The sequence below is a fragment of the Ilyonectria robusta genome (genome assembly GCF_021365365.1).
Source record: "Ilyonectria robusta strain PMI_751 chromosome Unknown BGZ61scaffold_16, whole genome shotgun sequence".
Taxonomy (NCBI): Eukaryota; Fungi; Ascomycota; class Sordariomycetes; order Hypocreales; family Nectriaceae; genus Ilyonectria; species Ilyonectria robusta.
In genome coordinates, this window is record NW_025764450.1 from 739,543 (window position 1) to 758,433 (window position 18,891).

At 49.5% G+C, this 18,891-nt stretch overlaps 9 protein-coding genes across 9 annotated transcripts; 6 read left to right on the forward strand and 3 right to left on the reverse strand.

Annotated features, from left to right (window-relative positions):
- Positions 1-150: 150 nt before the first annotated feature.
- BGZ61DRAFT_496031 (carotenoid oxygenase) lies at positions 151-2,041 on the forward strand (the record flags this gene model as incomplete). The annotated part of the gene is made up of 3 exons (XM_046250967.1): positions 151-180; positions 418-1,273; positions 1,332-2,041. 3 exons carry the CDS (start codon positions 151-153, stop codon positions 2,039-2,041), a joined length of 1,596 nt encoding a protein of 531 aa, XP_046101596.1.
- Positions 2,042-2,650: 609 nt separating this feature from the next.
- Positions 2,651-3,576, forward strand: BGZ61DRAFT_358043 (uncharacterized protein; the record flags this gene model as incomplete). Its single annotated transcript, XM_046240934.1, has 3 exons — positions 2,651-2,748; positions 2,791-2,809; positions 2,920-3,576. 3 exons carry the CDS (start codon positions 2,651-2,653, stop codon positions 3,574-3,576), a joined length of 774 nt encoding a protein of 257 aa, XP_046101597.1.
- Positions 3,577-4,030: 454 nt separating this feature from the next.
- On the reverse strand, positions 4,031-5,200 carry BGZ61DRAFT_357852 (uncharacterized protein; the record flags this gene model as incomplete). Its single annotated transcript, XM_046240914.1, has 3 exons — positions 4,031-4,158; positions 4,220-4,413; positions 4,491-5,200. 3 exons carry the CDS (start codon positions 5,198-5,200, stop codon positions 4,031-4,033), a joined length of 1,032 nt encoding a protein of 343 aa, XP_046101598.1.
- Positions 5,201-5,814: 614 nt separating this feature from the next.
- BGZ61DRAFT_550587 (uncharacterized protein) lies at positions 5,815-8,032 on the reverse strand (the record flags this gene model as incomplete). The annotated part of the gene is made up of 5 exons (XM_046255472.1): positions 5,815-6,528; positions 6,580-6,834; positions 6,900-7,396; positions 7,450-7,759; positions 7,952-8,032. The coding sequence occupies 5 exons, from the start codon at positions 8,030-8,032 to the stop codon at positions 5,815-5,817; spliced, it is 1,857 nt and encodes a 618-aa protein (XP_046101599.1).
- Positions 8,033-8,406: 374 nt separating this feature from the next.
- BGZ61DRAFT_496035 (aldehyde dehydrogenase domain-containing protein) lies at positions 8,407-10,024 on the forward strand (the record flags this gene model as incomplete). Its single annotated transcript, XM_046250968.1, has 3 exons — positions 8,407-8,475; positions 8,555-8,624; positions 8,688-10,024. The coding sequence occupies 3 exons, from the start codon at positions 8,407-8,409 to the stop codon at positions 10,022-10,024; spliced, it is 1,476 nt and encodes a 491-aa protein (XP_046101600.1).
- A 261-nt stretch (positions 10,025-10,285) lies between these two features.
- Positions 10,286-11,785, reverse strand: BGZ61DRAFT_480706 (uncharacterized protein; the record flags this gene model as incomplete). Its single annotated transcript, XM_046249225.1, has 4 exons — positions 10,286-10,544; positions 10,609-11,091; positions 11,147-11,259; positions 11,315-11,785. The coding sequence occupies 4 exons, from the start codon at positions 11,783-11,785 to the stop codon at positions 10,286-10,288; spliced, it is 1,326 nt and encodes a 441-aa protein (XP_046101601.1).
- A 343-nt stretch (positions 11,786-12,128) lies between these two features.
- BGZ61DRAFT_535102 (uncharacterized protein) lies at positions 12,129-13,229 on the forward strand (the record flags this gene model as incomplete). Its single annotated transcript, XM_046254230.1, has 2 exons — positions 12,129-12,213; positions 12,268-13,229. The coding sequence occupies 2 exons, from the start codon at positions 12,129-12,131 to the stop codon at positions 13,227-13,229; spliced, it is 1,047 nt and encodes a 348-aa protein (XP_046101602.1).
- An 823-nt stretch (positions 13,230-14,052) lies between these two features.
- BGZ61DRAFT_496038 (general substrate transporter) lies at positions 14,053-15,882 on the forward strand (the record flags this gene model as incomplete). Its single annotated transcript, XM_046250969.1, has 6 exons — positions 14,053-14,193; positions 14,263-14,616; positions 14,671-15,052; positions 15,108-15,376; positions 15,428-15,697; positions 15,763-15,882. 6 exons carry the CDS (start codon positions 14,053-14,055, stop codon positions 15,880-15,882), a joined length of 1,536 nt encoding a protein of 511 aa, XP_046101603.1.
- A 1,583-nt stretch (positions 15,883-17,465) lies between these two features.
- BGZ61DRAFT_550594 (glycosyl hydrolase family 61-domain-containing protein) lies at positions 17,466-18,511 on the forward strand (the record flags this gene model as incomplete). The annotated part of the gene is made up of 2 exons (XM_046255473.1): positions 17,466-18,297; positions 18,361-18,511. 2 exons carry the CDS (start codon positions 17,466-17,468, stop codon positions 18,435-18,437), a joined length of 909 nt encoding a protein of 302 aa, XP_046101604.1. The 3' UTR covers positions 18,438-18,511.
- Between the last annotated feature and the right edge of the window lie 380 nt (positions 18,512-18,891).

Genomic DNA, 18,891 nt, shown 5'->3' on the forward strand with positions numbered 1-18,891 from the left:
TAGACAGCATCCGCCGTCCACTTCTTTAAACACCAGGTTTTCCAATGAAAAAGAATTCTGCCACATATCTGCAGTGGGTTTCCGTATAATTAATGAGAACTTGAGCGAGAACACGTAGAAATTGGAGTGCATTGAATGTGCCTCGCTATCATGGTTCCGACAGCGCCGACCCCGCGGCTGGTAGGCCGGGAATCTTGACATGACATTTTCCGGGGTAATGTATCGGGATGAAGACGTACCAATTGAATGAACGATAAAGTAAGCCGACTGAACAGTGAATAAACTTAATATCTTTACATGATTTGAATATCCAAATTTGCCAACTTCAATACCTGTCACCTCAACAACGAAGACACAGAAGAGATGGCCGAATCTTCTAACCTTGCGAACGAATCCGGATACACCGATGGTCTAAAGTCGGGCGATCAAGTAAAGTATCCTCAGACTCCCTTTTTTCAGGGACCCCTGAAGCCATCTCGGATCGAATGCGATGTAGTCGAACTGGAGACGAGTGGCTGCGTCCCAAAAGACATCAACGGAACCTTCTTCCGTGTCCAGCCTGATCCACGCTTCCCGCCTATGTATGAGGAAGATGTCAATTTCAGTGGTGACGGCATGGTCAGCGCAATCAACTTCCGTAACGGCCATGTCGACTTCAAGCAGCGCTATGTCCACACGGATCGGTTCCAGGCAGAATCGAAGCATCGGAAAGCCTTGTTTGGCAAATACCGCAACCCTTACACAGACAATGAAATGGTCAAGGGAGTCATCCGAACGGTATCAAACACGAACGTCTACTTCTGGCGCGGTGTATTGCTGGCCTCAAAAGAGGACGGGCCGCCCTTTGCGATGGATTCCTCCACCCTTGAGACAATTGGGCGTTACGATTTCGAAGGTCAAATGAAGGCACCCTGCTTCACTGCGCATCCAAAGATCGATCCAGATACGGGAGAGATGATTGCATTTGCCTACGAAGCGGGAGGCGATGGCCAAGATGCCTCATGCGACATCGTGGTGTGGACGTTTGAACCTATCCATGGAAAGAAGACGGAGGAGACCTGGTACAAGGCTCCGTTTTGTGGCATGATCCATGATTGTGCACTCACCAAAAACTATCTCATCCTGCCAATGACGCCATTGAAGAGTGATCTCGACCGCCTCAAGAATGGTGGCAATCACTGGTCTTGGGACCCAGAAGAGGATCAGTACTACGGCATAGTGCCGCGTCGAGGAGGAAAGCCGGATGATATCATTTGGCTACGGGCAAAGAATGGTGAGCCACTGGTGCACATTCAATACAACGGACGTGACGCTGACTGAGAACGATGCAGGTTTCCATGGGCATGTTGCTGGAGCCTATGAGGACGAAAACGGCCATATCGTGTGCGACTTGACAGTCGCAGATGGCAATGTTTTCTTCTGGTGGCCTCCAACGAACGTTGGGCCACACATCTCGCAGGCTGGTGCACGCCAGAAGCTCATCTCTGACACGTATCGTTGGGTGTTCGACCCAAAGAGCCCAACGAATACACACGTTGAACCATTCAAACTGTACGGCATCAACGGAGAATTTTCCCGCATCGACGACCGATTCGTCACAAAATACTACAGCCACTTCTGGCAGCTCCAGATGGACCCGACACGGCGCTACGACGTGGAGAAATGCGGCCCGCCAGCTGGTGGATTGTGGAACGTCATCGGACATTATAACTGGGAGACTGGTATCAAAGATGAATACTACTACGGACCTACGTGTACCTTCCAAGAGCCTGTCTTCATTCCCAAGGCCGGATCGACAATCGAGGGCGAGGGTTATCTCGTGGCGCTGTTGAACCATCTGGATGTCCAACGCAACGACATTTTAATCTTTGACGCGCTGAATCTCTCGCAAGGACCGATTGCTTCAGTTCACTTACCACTCCGACTTCGTATGGGGCTTCACGGGAATTTTGTGGACCAGAATGAGATTGATGAATGGAGCCGAAGGAGAAGCGAAGCCGGGGACGTGGGTCCAGTGAAGGTGGCCGAGAAAGCCGTGTAGCTAGAATGCAACCAGGCAGCTAGGATCACGTAGTAAATGTACAAGCAGTTTGACACTAAGATTCTATTGAATTACACCGTCAGGGCTAACATGTAGTGCACCACTAGAATTCGTGACCTTTTATGCATCTAAGTCCATATACTGTTGGGTTATGGACCTGATTAACGCTGGCTACAGTAATATTAGGTGTAGACTATACTTTTGGCTCAGCTGGTTAATCGAACATAGACTGCAATCTGACAGATTCCATTACCTGAAATACCTGTGTCCAAATAGTTCGGTTTAGTTGCCACATGTTAGTTCTGACAGATATGCCCCAACCCCCGCACTTTCCCATGACGTGGTTTACTCTATCGCCCACTACCTAGGTACAAGAGGCGGCAAGATGTCTCCGACGAAGATGCTCTAATCTTCATATTGTCTTTTCGGCTCGATAACCCCGACTACTTTGAACTTCGCTCTCCGCACTAGTCCTAATGTCGAGGTGGAGAAGCCTGTCGGCATTTGAACTACGCCGTACCACCAGCCATAAATGACAACCCCCGCAGTGGCCCGTCGAATGAGACTCAGCATCCAGCTTTGTTCAATATTTGTAAGCGCTTTGTCGAGATGGAAGACGCAATCGCCGATTTGAAACAGACCATTGACACCCTTCGTAATGAAGTGGTACGATTGAGCGGTCAGTACCCTAACTGGACAATCGATGAGTCTGGAATGGAACGTCAGCTGATACGTTTAACAAGACCAAGAAGAGATCCGCAAATTACAGTACAAATACGGATATTATTTGGATAAATGCCTTTACCATGAAGTAAGTTGTGTCAAGCCACTCTAGACCATCAATATGACTAATGCTAAATGTCTGCTTCATTAATTAGGTTGCCGAACTTTTCTCTGATAGTCCTGAAACCTTCGTTCAGTTCCTAGGTGGACGTTATCTGACCAAGGAGGGTGTTCGGAGGTTATACGTCGGGAGATTTGCATCTGCATTTGCTGCCGGTCGAAACGGCCCTGTTCATGGATTTCTGCTGGACCATCCGCAGATGCAGGGCGTTGTTGACGTTGACTATTCCTCTGCGAGTGACAACCCAACCCGCACAGGCGCCCGCGCAAAAGGTCGCTTCCGCTCTTTGATGCAGGCTGGTGTTCACATCAGCCAGGCCGAGAAGCATCCCCGTGGCTTTTGCCAATGGTTCGAGGGCGGTATTTACGAGAACGAGTACATCAAGGACGAGGATGGCCAGTGGCGCTTCTTACATCTGCGCTATTTCCCATTCTGGCACGGCGATGTCGAGCACGGATGGGGATACAAAGTGTCCGGCTTCGTGCCGTTTCCTACCAGGACTTTCCCCGACGATCCAAACGGTCCTGACATGGTTGTCGCGCCGGAACAACGGATGCTCTGGCCTGATACCCGCGTGGTGCCTTTCCACTATGACCATCCCATTACAAAACAACCAGTTAAAGACGAGGACATGCAGGCACCGGCGTTTGGAGAGGATCCGGCGAGCTCTCTTCCTGCTCTGACTCTCTGAGAGGCCGTGCGTTTTATAGTAGTCTTGGTACATTAAATTGCAGTTGAATTATTTATAAGTTATAAGAACCTTCCTTCATGAGCCACTGTTTGTTCTGGTACTGGGTGTAGTGCTGAATGTGCCTCATTGACTGTGACTGCTGCTGGCTTTGATCTATCTGATGGGGTTGAGTAAAGCAAAAGTAGGAGGAAAAAACAAATGCTTGAATTGTGGATAAAACTGTGTTTTTTTGACCTTGTGCCGGCAACTTGCTCACCTTGAGGGAGCAGACAGAGGTTAGATTAGATTAGATTAGTAGGAGGAAAAAAGTTATAAGAAACAGAGGCAGTATCATATCTGGAGTGTGTAAAAGGTGACAATGCGTTGAGTAAATCTAGCACCGAGAGGTTGGGTCCAGAATGATGGAAGTGCACATAGTAATCTGTTGGCATATCTAACCATTTTAGTCCTTTGACTATGGCTCTAATGGGAGCTTGAACAACCTAATTGCATTCTCCCTGCCCACAAGTTGTTTCTGTTCCAAGGGCAAATCAATCCCTTTCCACCAAGTCTGCGCCTCTTCGATTGTATCGTATGGGTAATCTGTATCCTCGGTTAGTTCGTGAAAGATGTTAGTACGACAAATTGATGTGGACTTTCATACCAATTGCAAACAAGCACCTGTCTACCCCAACCTGGCCGAGACAGAACTTCAATCCATCAGTCGAGAAGTTCCCTGAAGTGGTAATAGAGACGTTGTGAGTGAAGTAGTAACTGTAGTCTTGCTTCGATGGCCGTGTTGCTTTTTTGACGGGCTTGTTGTACCAATGGTCTGCTCGCCAAAGATTGAACGGAATACTAAACGCGATGTTAAATAACGACCAAGCATGCCATATAGAGACCAGAATATCGAAGTATTCTTCAGTAAAACGTACCCTTCCCCTAGATGTCCAGCCACGATCTGAGCCCGAGGAAACAGGTCGAATATTCCACTGGAGCACAGCGCATAAATGTGAAAACTGAGGTCCAAATGAAACTGGACTGCAGCGCCGATCAAATGCTTTCTCGGTCCATACTTTCCATCCGGCTGAAGTTCAGGCGCTGGTGGGTACCGTGGATGCATATAGACGGGAACGTCGAGCTCTTCGACAGTTTTCCAGAAAACATGGTACTCATCGCCGTCGTAGTACTTCGTTCCCGCACCGTTAGGACCGCTGCTCTGGAAGTCATTGAGCAATGCGCCGAACATGCCCAGCTCCTTGACAGCTCGCCTTAGTTCAATAGCGGCCTCGGTGGCATCATGCATGGATAAAGCTGCCAGGCCGCCAAAACGGCTCGGATTGCGGGCCACTTCACGAGCGAGCCAGTCATTTGATGTGACGGCGAGCTTGTTTGCCCTTGTGGCATCTGGTTCGCCCTGGCAGCCTGGCGATGTTATTGACAGTAACATGTAGTCGACGCCTTCAGCATCCATGCGTTGAAGACGTTGATCATGAATGTCAGCAAGCTTCTGGGTAAGAGCGTGGTGAGAGGATTGACCCGATGCATTGCTTGGAGCGTAGAGCGCCCCCGTCTCGGCTAGCCAGGCAATGTCGTCAGGATTGACTACTGCTTCCTCTATCGCCACTGTACCCTTTGAAGTCATGGTGAGTTTATTTTGCGTGAATGAGAACAATGATTGTATCAATACAAGTTCTGCGGCAAGTGTGCAACCTACAACACTCGGAACATTTTAAAGAACGTGATGTCTTCATAGATGCTCTAGTGTTGCTGGATACGGAATGGCACCAAAATGCCAGAGGGTCACAAAACAATTCCCATCGGCTTCATGTACCCGATGCGGCCGACAGGAACCCATCGGTAAAACGGATCCCGCCTGAGTCTTCAGCTCCGCATCCTGAGGGACGAGATCTTGGCCATAAGCGGCTTAGGACTAGCAACTGTATTCATCCACACGTTGCGACAGCCAACGCCTTAAATACATTAAAATTTACATACATGGTGAGATTAAGCACGCTTTCCTACCAATCATAGAATCTGCCGCATGTTTCAACTTCATGATGATTATTCAACACATTGGGTTCCCGGTCCCCCTCAACCTAGATCAGCTCTCTTGTGTAAAATAAGCCTGAATCGAGTCATCCAGCACGTCGGAAAGCATGTCCTGCAACTGCGGTATATGTAAATCGGGAAACGAAGCACTGCAATATCGTCGATGATTAGCTATCTTCAACCTGATTATTCATGAAAGAGTGACACTTACGATTCACCGTTCTGCGCAAAGTCCAAGAACACGAGATCGGGTTGTTGAGAATTTGAACTGTCAATCCTGTTCTCGCTGTTCAAGATACCGTATTCTTCCAATTGAGCGGTTACCTCCGGCAGTGCATGCTTCGTCCAGAAGATCTGCTCCATTCCCTGGAGAGTGTGTAAACAAGCCTCAGCATTGAGCTTGTGCGTAGGGGGGTCTGAAGCGACCAGTGCAAGAAGGAAAACTTGCATGTCTTCAAGAATGCATCCGCAGTCGAAGACAACCAGACTGGTTAATAGCCCTCGTTCTCTCAGAAAAGAAATAATCGAGAGAGAATTTTGTGCAGCGTCTACACACATGTTTCCGAATTCATTGAACCACTTCTGTTTTGGACTTTCACCGAGTTTCTGTGCATGCAGTACCTTGTAGAGTAGGAAGGGACGTGTTGCGAAAATAATGGCACTCCAGTATCGCAGATGAAGCACAGCTACTGAGCGCTCGTGAAAGGTTGCAACTTTGTCATAGTATCGAAGATGAGAAGGCATTGCTGAATAGAACTCCCGAAGACCACGGATGGCCGCTGAAACGGATGAGATTGAGAGTCGAGGTGAATTCGAAGTAGGCTTCTGGTACATCAATTTGCTTAGGCCATGTCTTAGGTGAGCCAGCCTGCACGAGGTTTCAAGATAATCCAGTGGCATATTTGAGCCGGGGCCCAGGGTCTGTTGTATTGTCAGAAATTATCTTGGAGGTATCATGATGCCTTCACCTACATGCTCTGAGGGAGTTCTCGGAACGCTGGAAAGAATCCCTTCATAAATTGCAGGTGGGTTTCCGTAGCAAAGAGCTGTATCAAGATCTAGAAGATACAAGCTGCAAAACAGCCGCACGCTGACTTGCTCTTGGAGGTCATGACTGGACTCAACAGTGTCCCGAGCATGTAAGCCGAGGGTGAATGCAATCCTCGCGGCAGAACCGACGTATATGTATGCTGTGTTTCCAAACATGGAACAAGATAATGACAATCCCTGGTGTTGTTAACATTTGGACCTAGACTGCTCTTGAGTTTAACAGTGCTGGGATCGAGACTTACCAGGAGACACAGCGCACGTAGACTATCAATGTCCGCGTCATCACACAGTGTAGGCACAAGAGCCTTCGCCAACGTAAGATACGTAACAGAAGGTCGCATAGAGGTATTCGACCATTCGCCGTGAGTCTCACTTTCACAAGTCAACGCCAATATGGAATAAAGGCTGCACAAGGTAGCAGGAGTTGCAGCTGTGGCGTCGCCAGCATAGATCCGGTCAAGAGTAGCATGCAGTTGCTCAGCCGAGAAAAACCAATAGACCGAATGGACGTCGCGAAAGAAGCGGTCGATGCAACGATTACAGAGCTCCCTATAGGGAAGGTTGATCTGTCGAGGGGTATATTTGACACCCAGTGAAGATTCTGGGGTTGGTGGTGGAACGATTTCAGTAGCCGTGAGTGGTGCGAGGATCTGGCTTTTCGGTGTATCCGGCAACCGGGGACGTTTAAGAGATCGAACTGCTGAGTGAAAGAGATATGATGAACTCTCACCAACATATCCTCAAGAATTGTGAGCCAATTGCCAACTGGCATGCGATCTTGGTATGACTCACTCTGAACACCTCTAGAGTCCACCCTCAACCGCCCTACATCACTGTAAACACCATTGATTTCTTCAGCAATGATGGCGCCCTCGTTGGCCGAAGGTTCTTCCACCGGAGAACTAGGACTAGGGATGGCACAAGACGGAGACACAACAACATCAGTCGTCGATGGCGTAGGCGGGTTCTCGGTGACGTTGTTGCCCAAGTCAGAGACGTAGGCCTTTAGTGTCTGAAGGTTCAGTTCCGTGTTTGGCATCAAATGCTCGATAATCTGCGTCATGCATCGGAATTCCTCCTCGGAGACTCTGTAATACGGACGCTGTCTCCTCCGAGATGGGTCCAAGTGGCATGGAGCGTCGATGCTGGCACAGAATTGGCACGGTCCGGGAACTGAGACTGGACTTCAGCTACGCCTCAGTGCGAGTGGTAAGAACATCAACATACTCGGATCCACACACTTGCATATCGTTAATAATCTACGGATAGCTGGAGAACTGCCGAGAGCGCTCACCTTTGTTTTCCGATTTTTACATCTATCGCAACTCATTGCTGCACGCCTGCGGCGCTCATTCGTGGTCCTCGGTGTCGACATGGTGATCTTGGCGGCTGGTCTCGAATCTCTGCTGCATTATCGGATGTTAGGGCCCATGGAGCCGAATGAGCTGAGCGGCAAGGGCACTATTCATGGGCCTTGAAATGGGCCCTACATCTTCATATCCCGAACTCAACTGCCGCGATTCAGTCTCTCCGCTTCGCTTTCGCGGGGGTGGCGCACATCTATAACCTCTTCCCCGCGCTGCGGGATGGATCTAGTTTGCCACCCCTGCGCACTCGCTTATTACCAAGCATATACCAAGCATCGTTCGTGGTCCTATGAACAGCTGCATTCCGCTTGTCCAATCTGGCTGCATTCCACTCGTCAAATCTGTCTCCACCTCCGCTTGAAACCCGATCGAGACCTCCAACATGGGCGATTCACTCCTGACGTCGGGTGCTCCCAAACTGGTGCAGCCACGAATGCTCATAGCCGGCAAGGTATGGTGAATTTTTATTTATTTTCTATTTACACTCACTCAAATGAGATATGTGACTGACAACTTCATTCGTGTCTTAGTTGGTTGAGGCGTCGGATAAAGCTACCTTCCCGTTGTTCAATCCCGCCACCGGCGCAAAAGTTGCGGATGGTATGTCATATCATGGCTTGAAGTAATAAATCACACTCAAGCTCACAATTTGCTCGCTTCTAGTCCCCGAAGCCACCGAAGAGGATGTCAACACCGCTGTGGCAGCGGCAAAGGCTGCGTTCCCAGCTTGGTCGGCCCTGGACCCAGCCAAACGCGGCGCGTGCCTGAAGAAACTGGCAGCTCTGATTCGGGAACATCACGATGAACTGGCCTTGCTTGAGGCTACCTCTGCAGGCCGGCCGATATCTGGATACATCGATGGACCTGCTGCTGCCGGGCACTTTGAGCATTACGCAGAGGCTTGGCCCTCGATTCAGGGCCAGGCAAGTCTCAACACGCCTGGCTATGTCACCATGACGCTTCGACAGCCATACGGAGTCGCAGCGGCGATTATTCCTTGGAATGTTCCTCTTTTATTCTTCGCGGGCAAGACAGCCCCTGCTTTGATTACTGGCAATACCGTCGTACTCAAATCCAGCGAGAAAGCTCCACTTGCGGCAGCAAAAGTCGGCGAGTTGATCGTCAAAGCCGGTTTCCCTCCAGGCGTCTTCAACGTCATCTCAGGCCACGGTTTGCCTTCAGGCGCTGCGCTTTCAGAGCATATGGACGTAAGTGTATTGAGCTTTACGGGATCTGGACGTACCGGCCGAGCGATCCAGGAGGCGGCAGCCAGGACAAACCTGAAAAAGGTCATTCTCGAGCTAGGTGGCAAGTCGCCTGCTATCGTTTTCGACGATGCAGACGTTGAAAAGGCTGCCGAAGAGACAATGCACAGTATCCAGTGGAACAGCGGTCAAGTTTGTATGGCAAACTCTCGAATTTACGTGCAAGAGGGCATCGCCACAGCATTCCTGGAAACGTTCAAGCGCAAGTTCGCAGCTGCCAGAGCGGGCGATCCGACAGTTAAGGACACCAACCATGGACCACAGGCGGATGAGACTCAATACAAATTTGTCTTGTCATATATCGAGGAAGGAAAGAAGTCTGGGTCAATTGCATTGGGCGGCGGTGGAAACTTGCAAAGTACTGGCGGGTATTTCATCGAGCCAACCATCTTTGTGGAAACTCCAGAGAATGCCCGCATAATGAAAGAAGAGGTCTTCGGGCCAGTTGTCAATATCAATGTCATCAAGACGGAAGAAGAGGCCATCGAGAAGGCCAACGATACGGACTTCGGCCTCTACTCGGCTGTTTACACCAAGAACATCGATCGAGCAATGAGAGTCGCCAAAGCGCTCAACTCTGGGTACGTGGGAATAAATTGCACGAGCCCCCAGACAGCAAGGGACTTGCCATTTGGAGGGTACAAATTGTCTGGGCAGGGAAGAGAGGGATGGTTGCACAGTATGGACAATTTTCTCGAAACAAAGAGCGTGATGATGAAGGTAGAGATGCAGTGAGGTCTAAATTGTTTAGTTAATTGTTACAAAATTTTCATTACATCACCTTTGGTGTCATATTTTATTCTATTGCGTCTGCAATGGTGATTTCGGAGATGAAGGCCAGGAGTCGATGGATCTTTCCCCTGTGCATTATTTGTGTTCACCGCCACAGTCAAAGCCGATGTGATATACAAGTAGCATTTCAGTGTACAGCCACAAATGAGTTTAGATAAAGTGTGAGTAATGAAATTAATTCCAATATAAACTTTCATGATTTGTCTAAGGAACTGCTGCTGTACGGCTGACCTCGGACGAAAGCAACGCATTTTCGGTCTTGTGTTCAACAGGTTCGACATATGATTTGAAAATGCCCTCGAACATTTCCTCGGCATATTTTTCACCGTCGAATTTATGGATCCAATCTTCTCTTGGAAACCCGATGCTTTCAGGGTTCTCCTTCACCTTGGACCAGTCTGTGCTATGCCACAGGTCTCGAGTTGTTTCTCCAGTCTTTTGTACTGCTCTCACACGATCATACCTGCATTCATTTGATTAGAATGTGAAGTCAAACCAAGCTCCATCAAAGCATGCGGAGCTCTTACCGGACTTCTTGGTGTGTCCTAAGCGCAGCAGGAATCTGAGATTTCCCCGCGCGTTTCAAGCATACAGCAATTGACACTCCGTCCTCCATGGCCTGGGTCGCTCCCTGGGCGCTAGTTGGGAGAAATGGGTGAGCAGAATCACCAAGCAAAGAAATCCTGCCGTGCTTGCTGATCCAAGTTGGTAGAGGGTCGCGGTAGACGAGCTTCCAATCGACCAATGATGGCGTTTTCTCGACAATGGCTCTGCAGACGGGATCCCAGTCTTTAAGAACCTCAAGCACTTCTTCAATCTTTCCCGGGAAGGACCACGATTCGTCAATGTCGTGGTCATCTTTGTGAGTTAGAACCCAGCAGCAGTCTTTGCCTCCTTTGATGGTAGAGAATAGAAAGTGCACGTCTGGGCCAATCCAGCCGTTAAACGTGTCACCATTCTCGCAGAATTCCTTAGTCTGGGGGTCGGCAATCATGTCCTTGTTGGAGAACCTATGAACCTCCTCATTAGTCAAATGTCGAAAGAGAAAAGGCTTTCAGTTCTTACCATGCTCGCCAAACAGCATAACCGCTGCTCTTGGGCTTGTCCTCGTATCCGAGGACGAGCTCCCTCGCTTTTGATCGAACACCGTCGGCGGCAATAACGACATCACCCAGAACCTAGAAGCGTTCTGTCAGCAGAGAACATCGCGGCTGAGAAGGCTATCGGGCTAACCTTTTGGCCGTCCTTGAGCACTATTCCAGCAGAGGTCTCATCCTCAAAATATTCCGAAACGCGCTGGCCCAAATGAATTGGGATACCCAAGTCGTCTCGCGCATACTTGAAAATCACCTCATGGAGCTCACCCCTGTGCCCATTGAGCACCGGCGCGTCCGGACTCGGAGGAGGCCTCTTCTGATGGTAGACGACTTCTCCGGTGTCCCACTTGTGAATTCGGAAACCGTATTCTTGGATGTCAATGCACAACGGCCGAAGTCTAGCGACAACTTCACCGTCTCCCCAACGATGGAAAATCCGACCAGCATTTGAACCAAACGAGATGATGTCCCCGAGAACCTTCAGTTCTGGAAAGGACTCGTAAATTTCTACATCGTGTCCCTGTCGGTGGCATTCGATGGCTGCGGTCAAGCCGCCGAACCCAGCGCCGACAACGATGACTTTGATGCCCGAGTTAGATGTGTACATAATGTCGGGATCCTTGTGCTCTGAATGTTGATCTAACGCTGTACATTCCCACGGAACGTGCTCGGGGTAAATAGACAGATATGATCTGCAATCTCGGGGGATGGAAATTACCCGGAATTCGATATCCTCCGCATTTTAGCGAACACCGCGGTATTGATTCGTCCTCTGCCGGAAGACCCGCCACTCGGATGCATCATTCCGACAACCAGAACCGAGGTGTCAGAGTACCCGCAACGCTACGAAATACGAGTAATAATAATAATGCAAATCTTCTACAGGTACATGTTTATCGGGTGGTGTTTAGGCGTATCTTGTTTCGACAGAAGGCAAGAAAACTGACAATATGACATCTCATCCAGAGTTCAATGCCAAAACTACAGGCACAACGGTTGCAGCGGCGTTCGGCAAGGAGATCAAGGGCAAGAATGGTTTGTAACACTATCTGCTTCAAATATGGCACATTTCTGACAACAGGCGTCTAGTTGTAATCACTGGTGTTAGCCCTTCTGGCATAGGTGCACCCACGGCTCTGGCATTCGCTTCACAGACGCCCGCCACGTTAATCCTCGCCTCACGAACACAGACGAAACTCGATGCGGTGGCTGCTGATATCAAGGCCAAGTACCCACATGTCTTGGTCAAACTTGTCGAGCTGGACCTTTCATCTGTCGAGTCTATCACGAGTTGCGCTGCAGAAATCACCTCGACCATCGACCGACTGGATATTCTCATCAATAATGCCGGGATTACCTTGCAGACCCGTGATACAGTCTACACTCCTGGGGGGATAAAAGTTGATCTTCAGTTTTTTACAAACCACGTCGGTCCATTTCTCTTGACGGACCTTCTCCTGCCTTTACTCCTCGCAAGTGAAGGATCTCGGATCGTCAATGTTAGTAGTCATGGGCATCGTCTCTCGCCAATACGCTTCAGCGACTATGCATTAGAAGGCGATCTATATGATGGTGTGCCGGAGGATGAGCGTCCCCCAACTGGCCTGGCCCCTGGCTTCCTCCAAGCGACAGATGGGTATCACGGATTTATTGGCTACGGCCAAAGCAAGACGGCAAATATCCTGCACGCCTCAGAGCTGAAACGACGCTTCCAGAAGAAAGGTGCCAACGTGCTCGCCTTGTCGGTTCACCCAGGGACAATCGACACGGGGCTATCTCGCAATTTGGACGAGCAAGGAAGAAGCACACTAGACGGTACTGCCCCAGCGGGAGTATGGAAATCAATAGACCAGGGAGCTGCGACGACCATTGTTGCTGCATTTGATCCGAAATTGGCAGATGGTGGCGATGCCGTGGATGAGACATGCCTGTACCTGGCGGACTGTCAACTCGCGAACGAGAAGCTGGCGCCGCATGCAAGAGACGCGAAATGTGCACAGAGACTATGGGACCAGACAGAGAAGATGCTGGGCATTGTATCCGCGCTTTGAGATAGTGATTTGATAGCGTAATGCATTCGTCAACACATATTATTCGCGAATTATCATGGATAGCACGCCAACCCGTCTCGATTGTAGTCAATTGTGAAAGGTATTCAAGCCTCGCGTCGTAAGCGAGGAGATTCGCTAATCCTGCCTGGATTGAGTCTTGAAGGACGGGTTTTTCACTAGTTATCTCCACTCCAAACCCAGGTGGCTGGTGATGGTATGTGATACGCGTCATGAGTCCTAGCTAGACGCGTCGGCAACAGCGATATCAGGGTGGCTGGTAGATTCGGGCTGTGATTGTTACCCTTGTTACCATAGACCACATTGCACTTCGGTTCGCGGTGAGGCTTGTCCTAGAGCCCCATATTCGGAGCCCAAAACCCGTGTGAACAGGTCCATTATCCCGAATACCGAACTATGGTACTATAGCACTGCTTCCGGAATAGTGCTTTGTTTTGCCAAGACGACAAATTACCGAGGCCTACTACGCCCGGCTCATCGCGTCTATCACGCTTCTGATTCGTTGATCTCGCGCTCCCGGCTCTTCGCCTCTTCGAGATATCGGATCTATTGACCCTAGCGTGGCTCCTCATGCACCCCGCATGTTACTGCTACGTCTGCGCTGTCACACCGGCTTCATTTCTCCACTTCCCCACGGGGTACCACGTAGACATCAGGTGACAGGCATCGAATACTACCTTCAATCGACTTGGGATTTGTGGGTATGTAAGGGAGGTCAAGAACCGTCAATCCTCGATCTGGATGCAAAAGGAGACACAGACCTCCTTCTCTGGAAGAAATTTGATCTCTATCAACAATCTTCATCATGGCAGTGGGAAAAGAGGACACCATTCGCGCCAATTGGCGGTGCTTCATCGCCTGTGGCATTATCGTTCTCTCCCCGTTCCAGTATGGCCTTGACTTTGGCTTGATCGGCGGTTTGCAAGCCATGCCTGGCTTCTTGAAGGTATGTTTGTCCCTATGAGTTTTGATGATATTCCGAATTGGCGGGCTCACAAAACCTCTTGCTGGACAGATTTTCGGTTATCGAGATCCAGAGACAGCGATTGGTTGGAACATCAATACTACTCGCCAGCAACTAATCGCCTCGTTCATGACCCTCGGCGCCTTCATCAGCTCCAGCCTTGCGGGTTTTGTCGCCGCCAAAGTTGGTCGGAAATGGTGTTTATGGTTCGCGTGCCTGCTATGTGCAGCAGCCAACATTATCATGATGACCACAACACACATTGGCCCTCTCTATGCAGGCCGTCTACTCATTGGTTTGGCAAACGGGTACTTCATGACCTTTTCTCAGCTATACATCCAAGAGAGTAGCCCGGCCAAATACCGCGGTTTATTTCTCAGCTTCTTTCAGTTCTGCACTTCATTCGTTAGTATTTACCCAACGGCTCTATAATTTTATTTACTCATTTATTGCGCGCAGGGCACACTCATCGGCACCATCATTGACTGGACGACTGCGAAGCGACCGGACAAGTCTGCCTACCTGATCCCATTGGGCATCATCTACGTGGTCCCCACCATTCTATTCATTTCTATGTTCTTCATCCCGGAGTCGCCTCGCTGGCTCATCTTGCAGGGCCGGTTCGACGAAGCCCACAAGTCTCTAAAGTGGCTGAGACCTGACGATGCAAATGTTGAAGAGGAGCTCGCTGAAATTCGACTGGCCATTGATAACGAACGTGAATCGGCCAGCAGTGTAGGGTTCATGGATATGTTCCGCCACCCCGTTGATAGAAGGCGAACTATGCTCTCTGTTGGTGCTGTGGTATTGCAAGCTGCTTCCGGATCCATGTTCATCATTGGTAGGCTTCCATTTGAACCCCAAATAAGAATTGGGTTGCTAACCCCGATTTCCAGCCTATAAAGCATATTTCTTTGCCATGGCCCAGGTCGAAGACCCTTTCGCGATGAGCAATGTCCTCAGCACTGCGGGCCTAGTTGCCATCATCATCAACGCTCTAATCGTCGTCCGATATGGCAGGCGACGCGTTCTTTTGACCAGTGGTCTCCTTATCTCCGGCTTTTTCCAGTTGATCATCGCAATTGTCTATGACAAAAACCCGGGGGAAATAGTCACAGGAAAGGTCCTTGTCGCACTCTCCTGCCTATATATGACAAGTTACAACGTAAGTCAGCCAGCCAAAGCACGCTTCTGTACAGGAACTAAGATTCAATAGGGAATGATTGCTTCATACTCCTGGCTAGTCGGTGGCGAGATTCCATCTCAACGCCTTCGCAGTCATACCTTCGGTCTTGCCGCAGCGGTTGGGTTCCTCGGTGCATGGCTGATCACGTTCACTGCCCCTTATTTCATCAACCCAAGTTCTCTCAATTGGGGTCCCAGATATGGTTATATCTGGTTCCCTTCTTGTATCATCGCCGCGGCATGGGTGTACTTCTTCTTGCCTGAAGTCAAGGGTCGAACGTTAGAGGAGATTGATCAAATGGTATGCTTCCAATGGTTTGTCCCGTGGATGAGAGTTCAATACAGCTAACGCAAATGTTTTCTTAGTTCAATGCGAAGTTGCCCGCGCGAAAATTCCGGACCTACCAATGTGTTCGTCAAACTGACGTCACGAATAAGGAGAAATCAAGTGTTGAGGTAGTAATTACCGAGTCTGAGCGGGTATAAAGTCTTCAGTAGTTGCGCGGTGTATTCTATAGCCCACTTCAGCATTACTATTGCCTACTCAATAGCAAAGACTGCAAACCGAAGCACGCACGTTCCCACACTGACATGGTCAAAGGCTGATTCTCTATACCTCATATAGTCGATCTGATCCGTCTTGAGCTCCATTCTCGCAATCCAATGGATGCCTAATTGAGTTCTACAAGACCTTGCATCTTATACTCAAGCTAGAGAGCTAAAATGTCCCTTTGCCTGCGCAAACCCATTGGTGCTCGATTGGACGTAGTTGTAGAAGGAGCATCTATAGCATTATAATAGTAGTATCGCAGGGCTACATCAGGACTCGTCTATATACATCAGTAATTAAATATTGAACCTGTTTACTGTTGAGTCCTTCAAACCTCGGCAATAACGGCGACGCGGTTTAATTCTGCGAATGAAAGTGTTTTACTTGTGGAACATCTAGTTATATCGCTGTATTGCGGCGTGTTTAAGTTACCCTGTAGTCCGACATATTTCTTCGGTCCAGACTTGACCCACAACCCAGCTCAGCGGCTATACACGCCGTCGGCAGTCACTTTCCATGGTAATAAGGGAGAGATAATCTACTACAATTTAGCTCAGTCTTAATTAATTTACCGTTCGCTTAGTATATTCCACGAGCATCGCATGCCGGTCGCTTCTGCCGATAGAATGACGAACGCTGCCCAGACAGTGGCACCAGGTAACTACACGGATTACTTCCCCGCTGAGTAGTGGACTGAGCAAAACTTGGCAGGGGTCGAATAAAACATTCATACAAAAGGACAATGATCCGCCAATCGACCTAAGAACACTCGCAATGAGCTGCCAAGACTTGAACAGCCGGTGTACCCAGTAAAAAGCGGTGATGGATGATTAGCGTGTTTTCATGTTGCGAGCGTCGTTTCAAGAATGCCCCGTAAATACCGATTCGAAGGCCATGTAATTTAAGCGAAAGAGCAAGGGGTATTCGCAATCGAAAGCTTCAATGATCAGGAAGCGAAGGAGAAGAATGCAAAGCAAAGCAGGTGCTTTTGTTGCACAGTTAGCCATGACGCCCAATTCATAAAAGCCTGGTAGCGTACAGTAAAAAATATGAATAGAGACAAGAATAACGTTAGCCTTTAAGCTTAAGATTAGAGCGCGCGTGAAATTCATCACTGAAGGATGTGTAACAAGGGGTAACGCAAGCGAGCTGGGAACCTGGGATTCGCCAGGGTGGTGGACGAGGTGGCCCCTTGCCGATTTAAACGCCTTGTCGTTCGCTTGACGACTGAAATGGAGTAGAAAATATGCATCTCGACAAAAGTACAACGACACGGGGGACTGGTTGGAGGAAAATCGTCCACCACAGTTTGGCTGGTTTGTTGGATTCGAGATATAAAGGCGACTTGCCCATCACTCCCATCTCTAGAATTCAACCTCAAGCAACTCATCACTTTCACTTCTAAGAGCTAGCCTCTGCCATTCGTTCTGCATTCATATTCTAAGTATTCCAGTCAACTCGTTTCAATCGCTTCAATTCTCGCACTTACTTCAGCCGTCACCCGTCGCAAATAGCAATCATGAAGACCTCTCACGTCATCCCCGCCGTTTTCGGCCTCATCTCCTCTGTCCACGCCCACTACACGTTCGATCAGCTCGTCGTCAACGATGCCATGGAGGGCTCCGCCAACACCTACATCAGGAAGCATCAGAACAGCTACATGCCCACCAAGTTCATCAACCCTCCCGAGGGCTCCATCACCCCTCTCGATGCGGACTTCACCTGCAACAAGGGAGCTGTTGCTGCCTCCAGCGTCTACACTGTCAAGGCCGGTGACAAGATTGGCCTGAAGCAGGCCTACGGAGGTACTGGCATGCTTCACCCTGGCCCATCTCAAGTCTACATCAGCGCCGCTGATGATGCCACTACCTACGACGGCACTGGAGACTGGTACAAGATCCACCAGTCCCTCCTCTGCACCGCCGGAAATGCCGAGTCGCTTCGCTCTTCCGCCTGGTGCAGTTATGGCGAGGACCGAGTCTGGTTCACCGTGCCCTCCACCATCCCCAACGGACAGTACCTCGTCCGTGGTGAACACATCGGACTTCACGGTGCCCATGTTGGCGAGGCCGAGTTCTTCTACGCCTGCGCTCAGATTGAGGTTACCGGAAACAGCGCCACCAGCATCCCCGGTTCTGCTGTCGCGATTCCTGGTGTGTACCAGTCCACTGATGCGGCTGTCAACTTCAGTGTCTGGGGAACATCCACTTCCTACGACGTTATTCCCGGCCCCGATGTTATCCCTGGCGGCACCATTCGCGGCAGCGCGGATGGATCCTCTGGTGATGTCTCTGAGACTGTCTCGGGCGGCTCCAGCTCCAGCTCGGATGATTCATCCAGCGCCATCTCTAGTGCCATCTCAACTCCCACCGTGACCCCTGTTGCCAGCGCTGTCGAGACTCCGTACTCCGCAGTTACTGCTTCAGCTGCCCCTGCCTGTGGAAGCTTCCAGTCCCGACGGGCCAAGGCTCGCAAGGTTCGCAAGGCTTAAGGTCTTATAGATTGATGGCAAATGGCGGGTCATTCTATGAATCAAGGGAACCTTGATTTGCATGTCAAGTTGGCCTCGATTGAAAAGCATTTGTCTGTTTATATCGCGCTGATGGGACTTGTCCCATGCTGCGGTTGGGCTCGGTCCAATTTTGGACTTGGATACGGTTGTATCGCGAAATCTTTCTGTTCTATATTTTGCTACGGGTATAGCATTACATATTTATAAAATCAAGTTGCTTATGGAAACATCTGACCTAATCCAATTTTTCTGTGAAGTAAAATACTCTCTGCTGTCGGTTTTAGGATTCCGAGTACATCTCGTAGTAATCCTTGCAAACAATTATCTTAAACCAACCTAAGTAAACCAGTTGTGTGTATTTCTAAAACTCAAACATCTTCGATGCTGGTAGAACCATTACACATCAATCATATTAGTTGTAAATGCACATCTG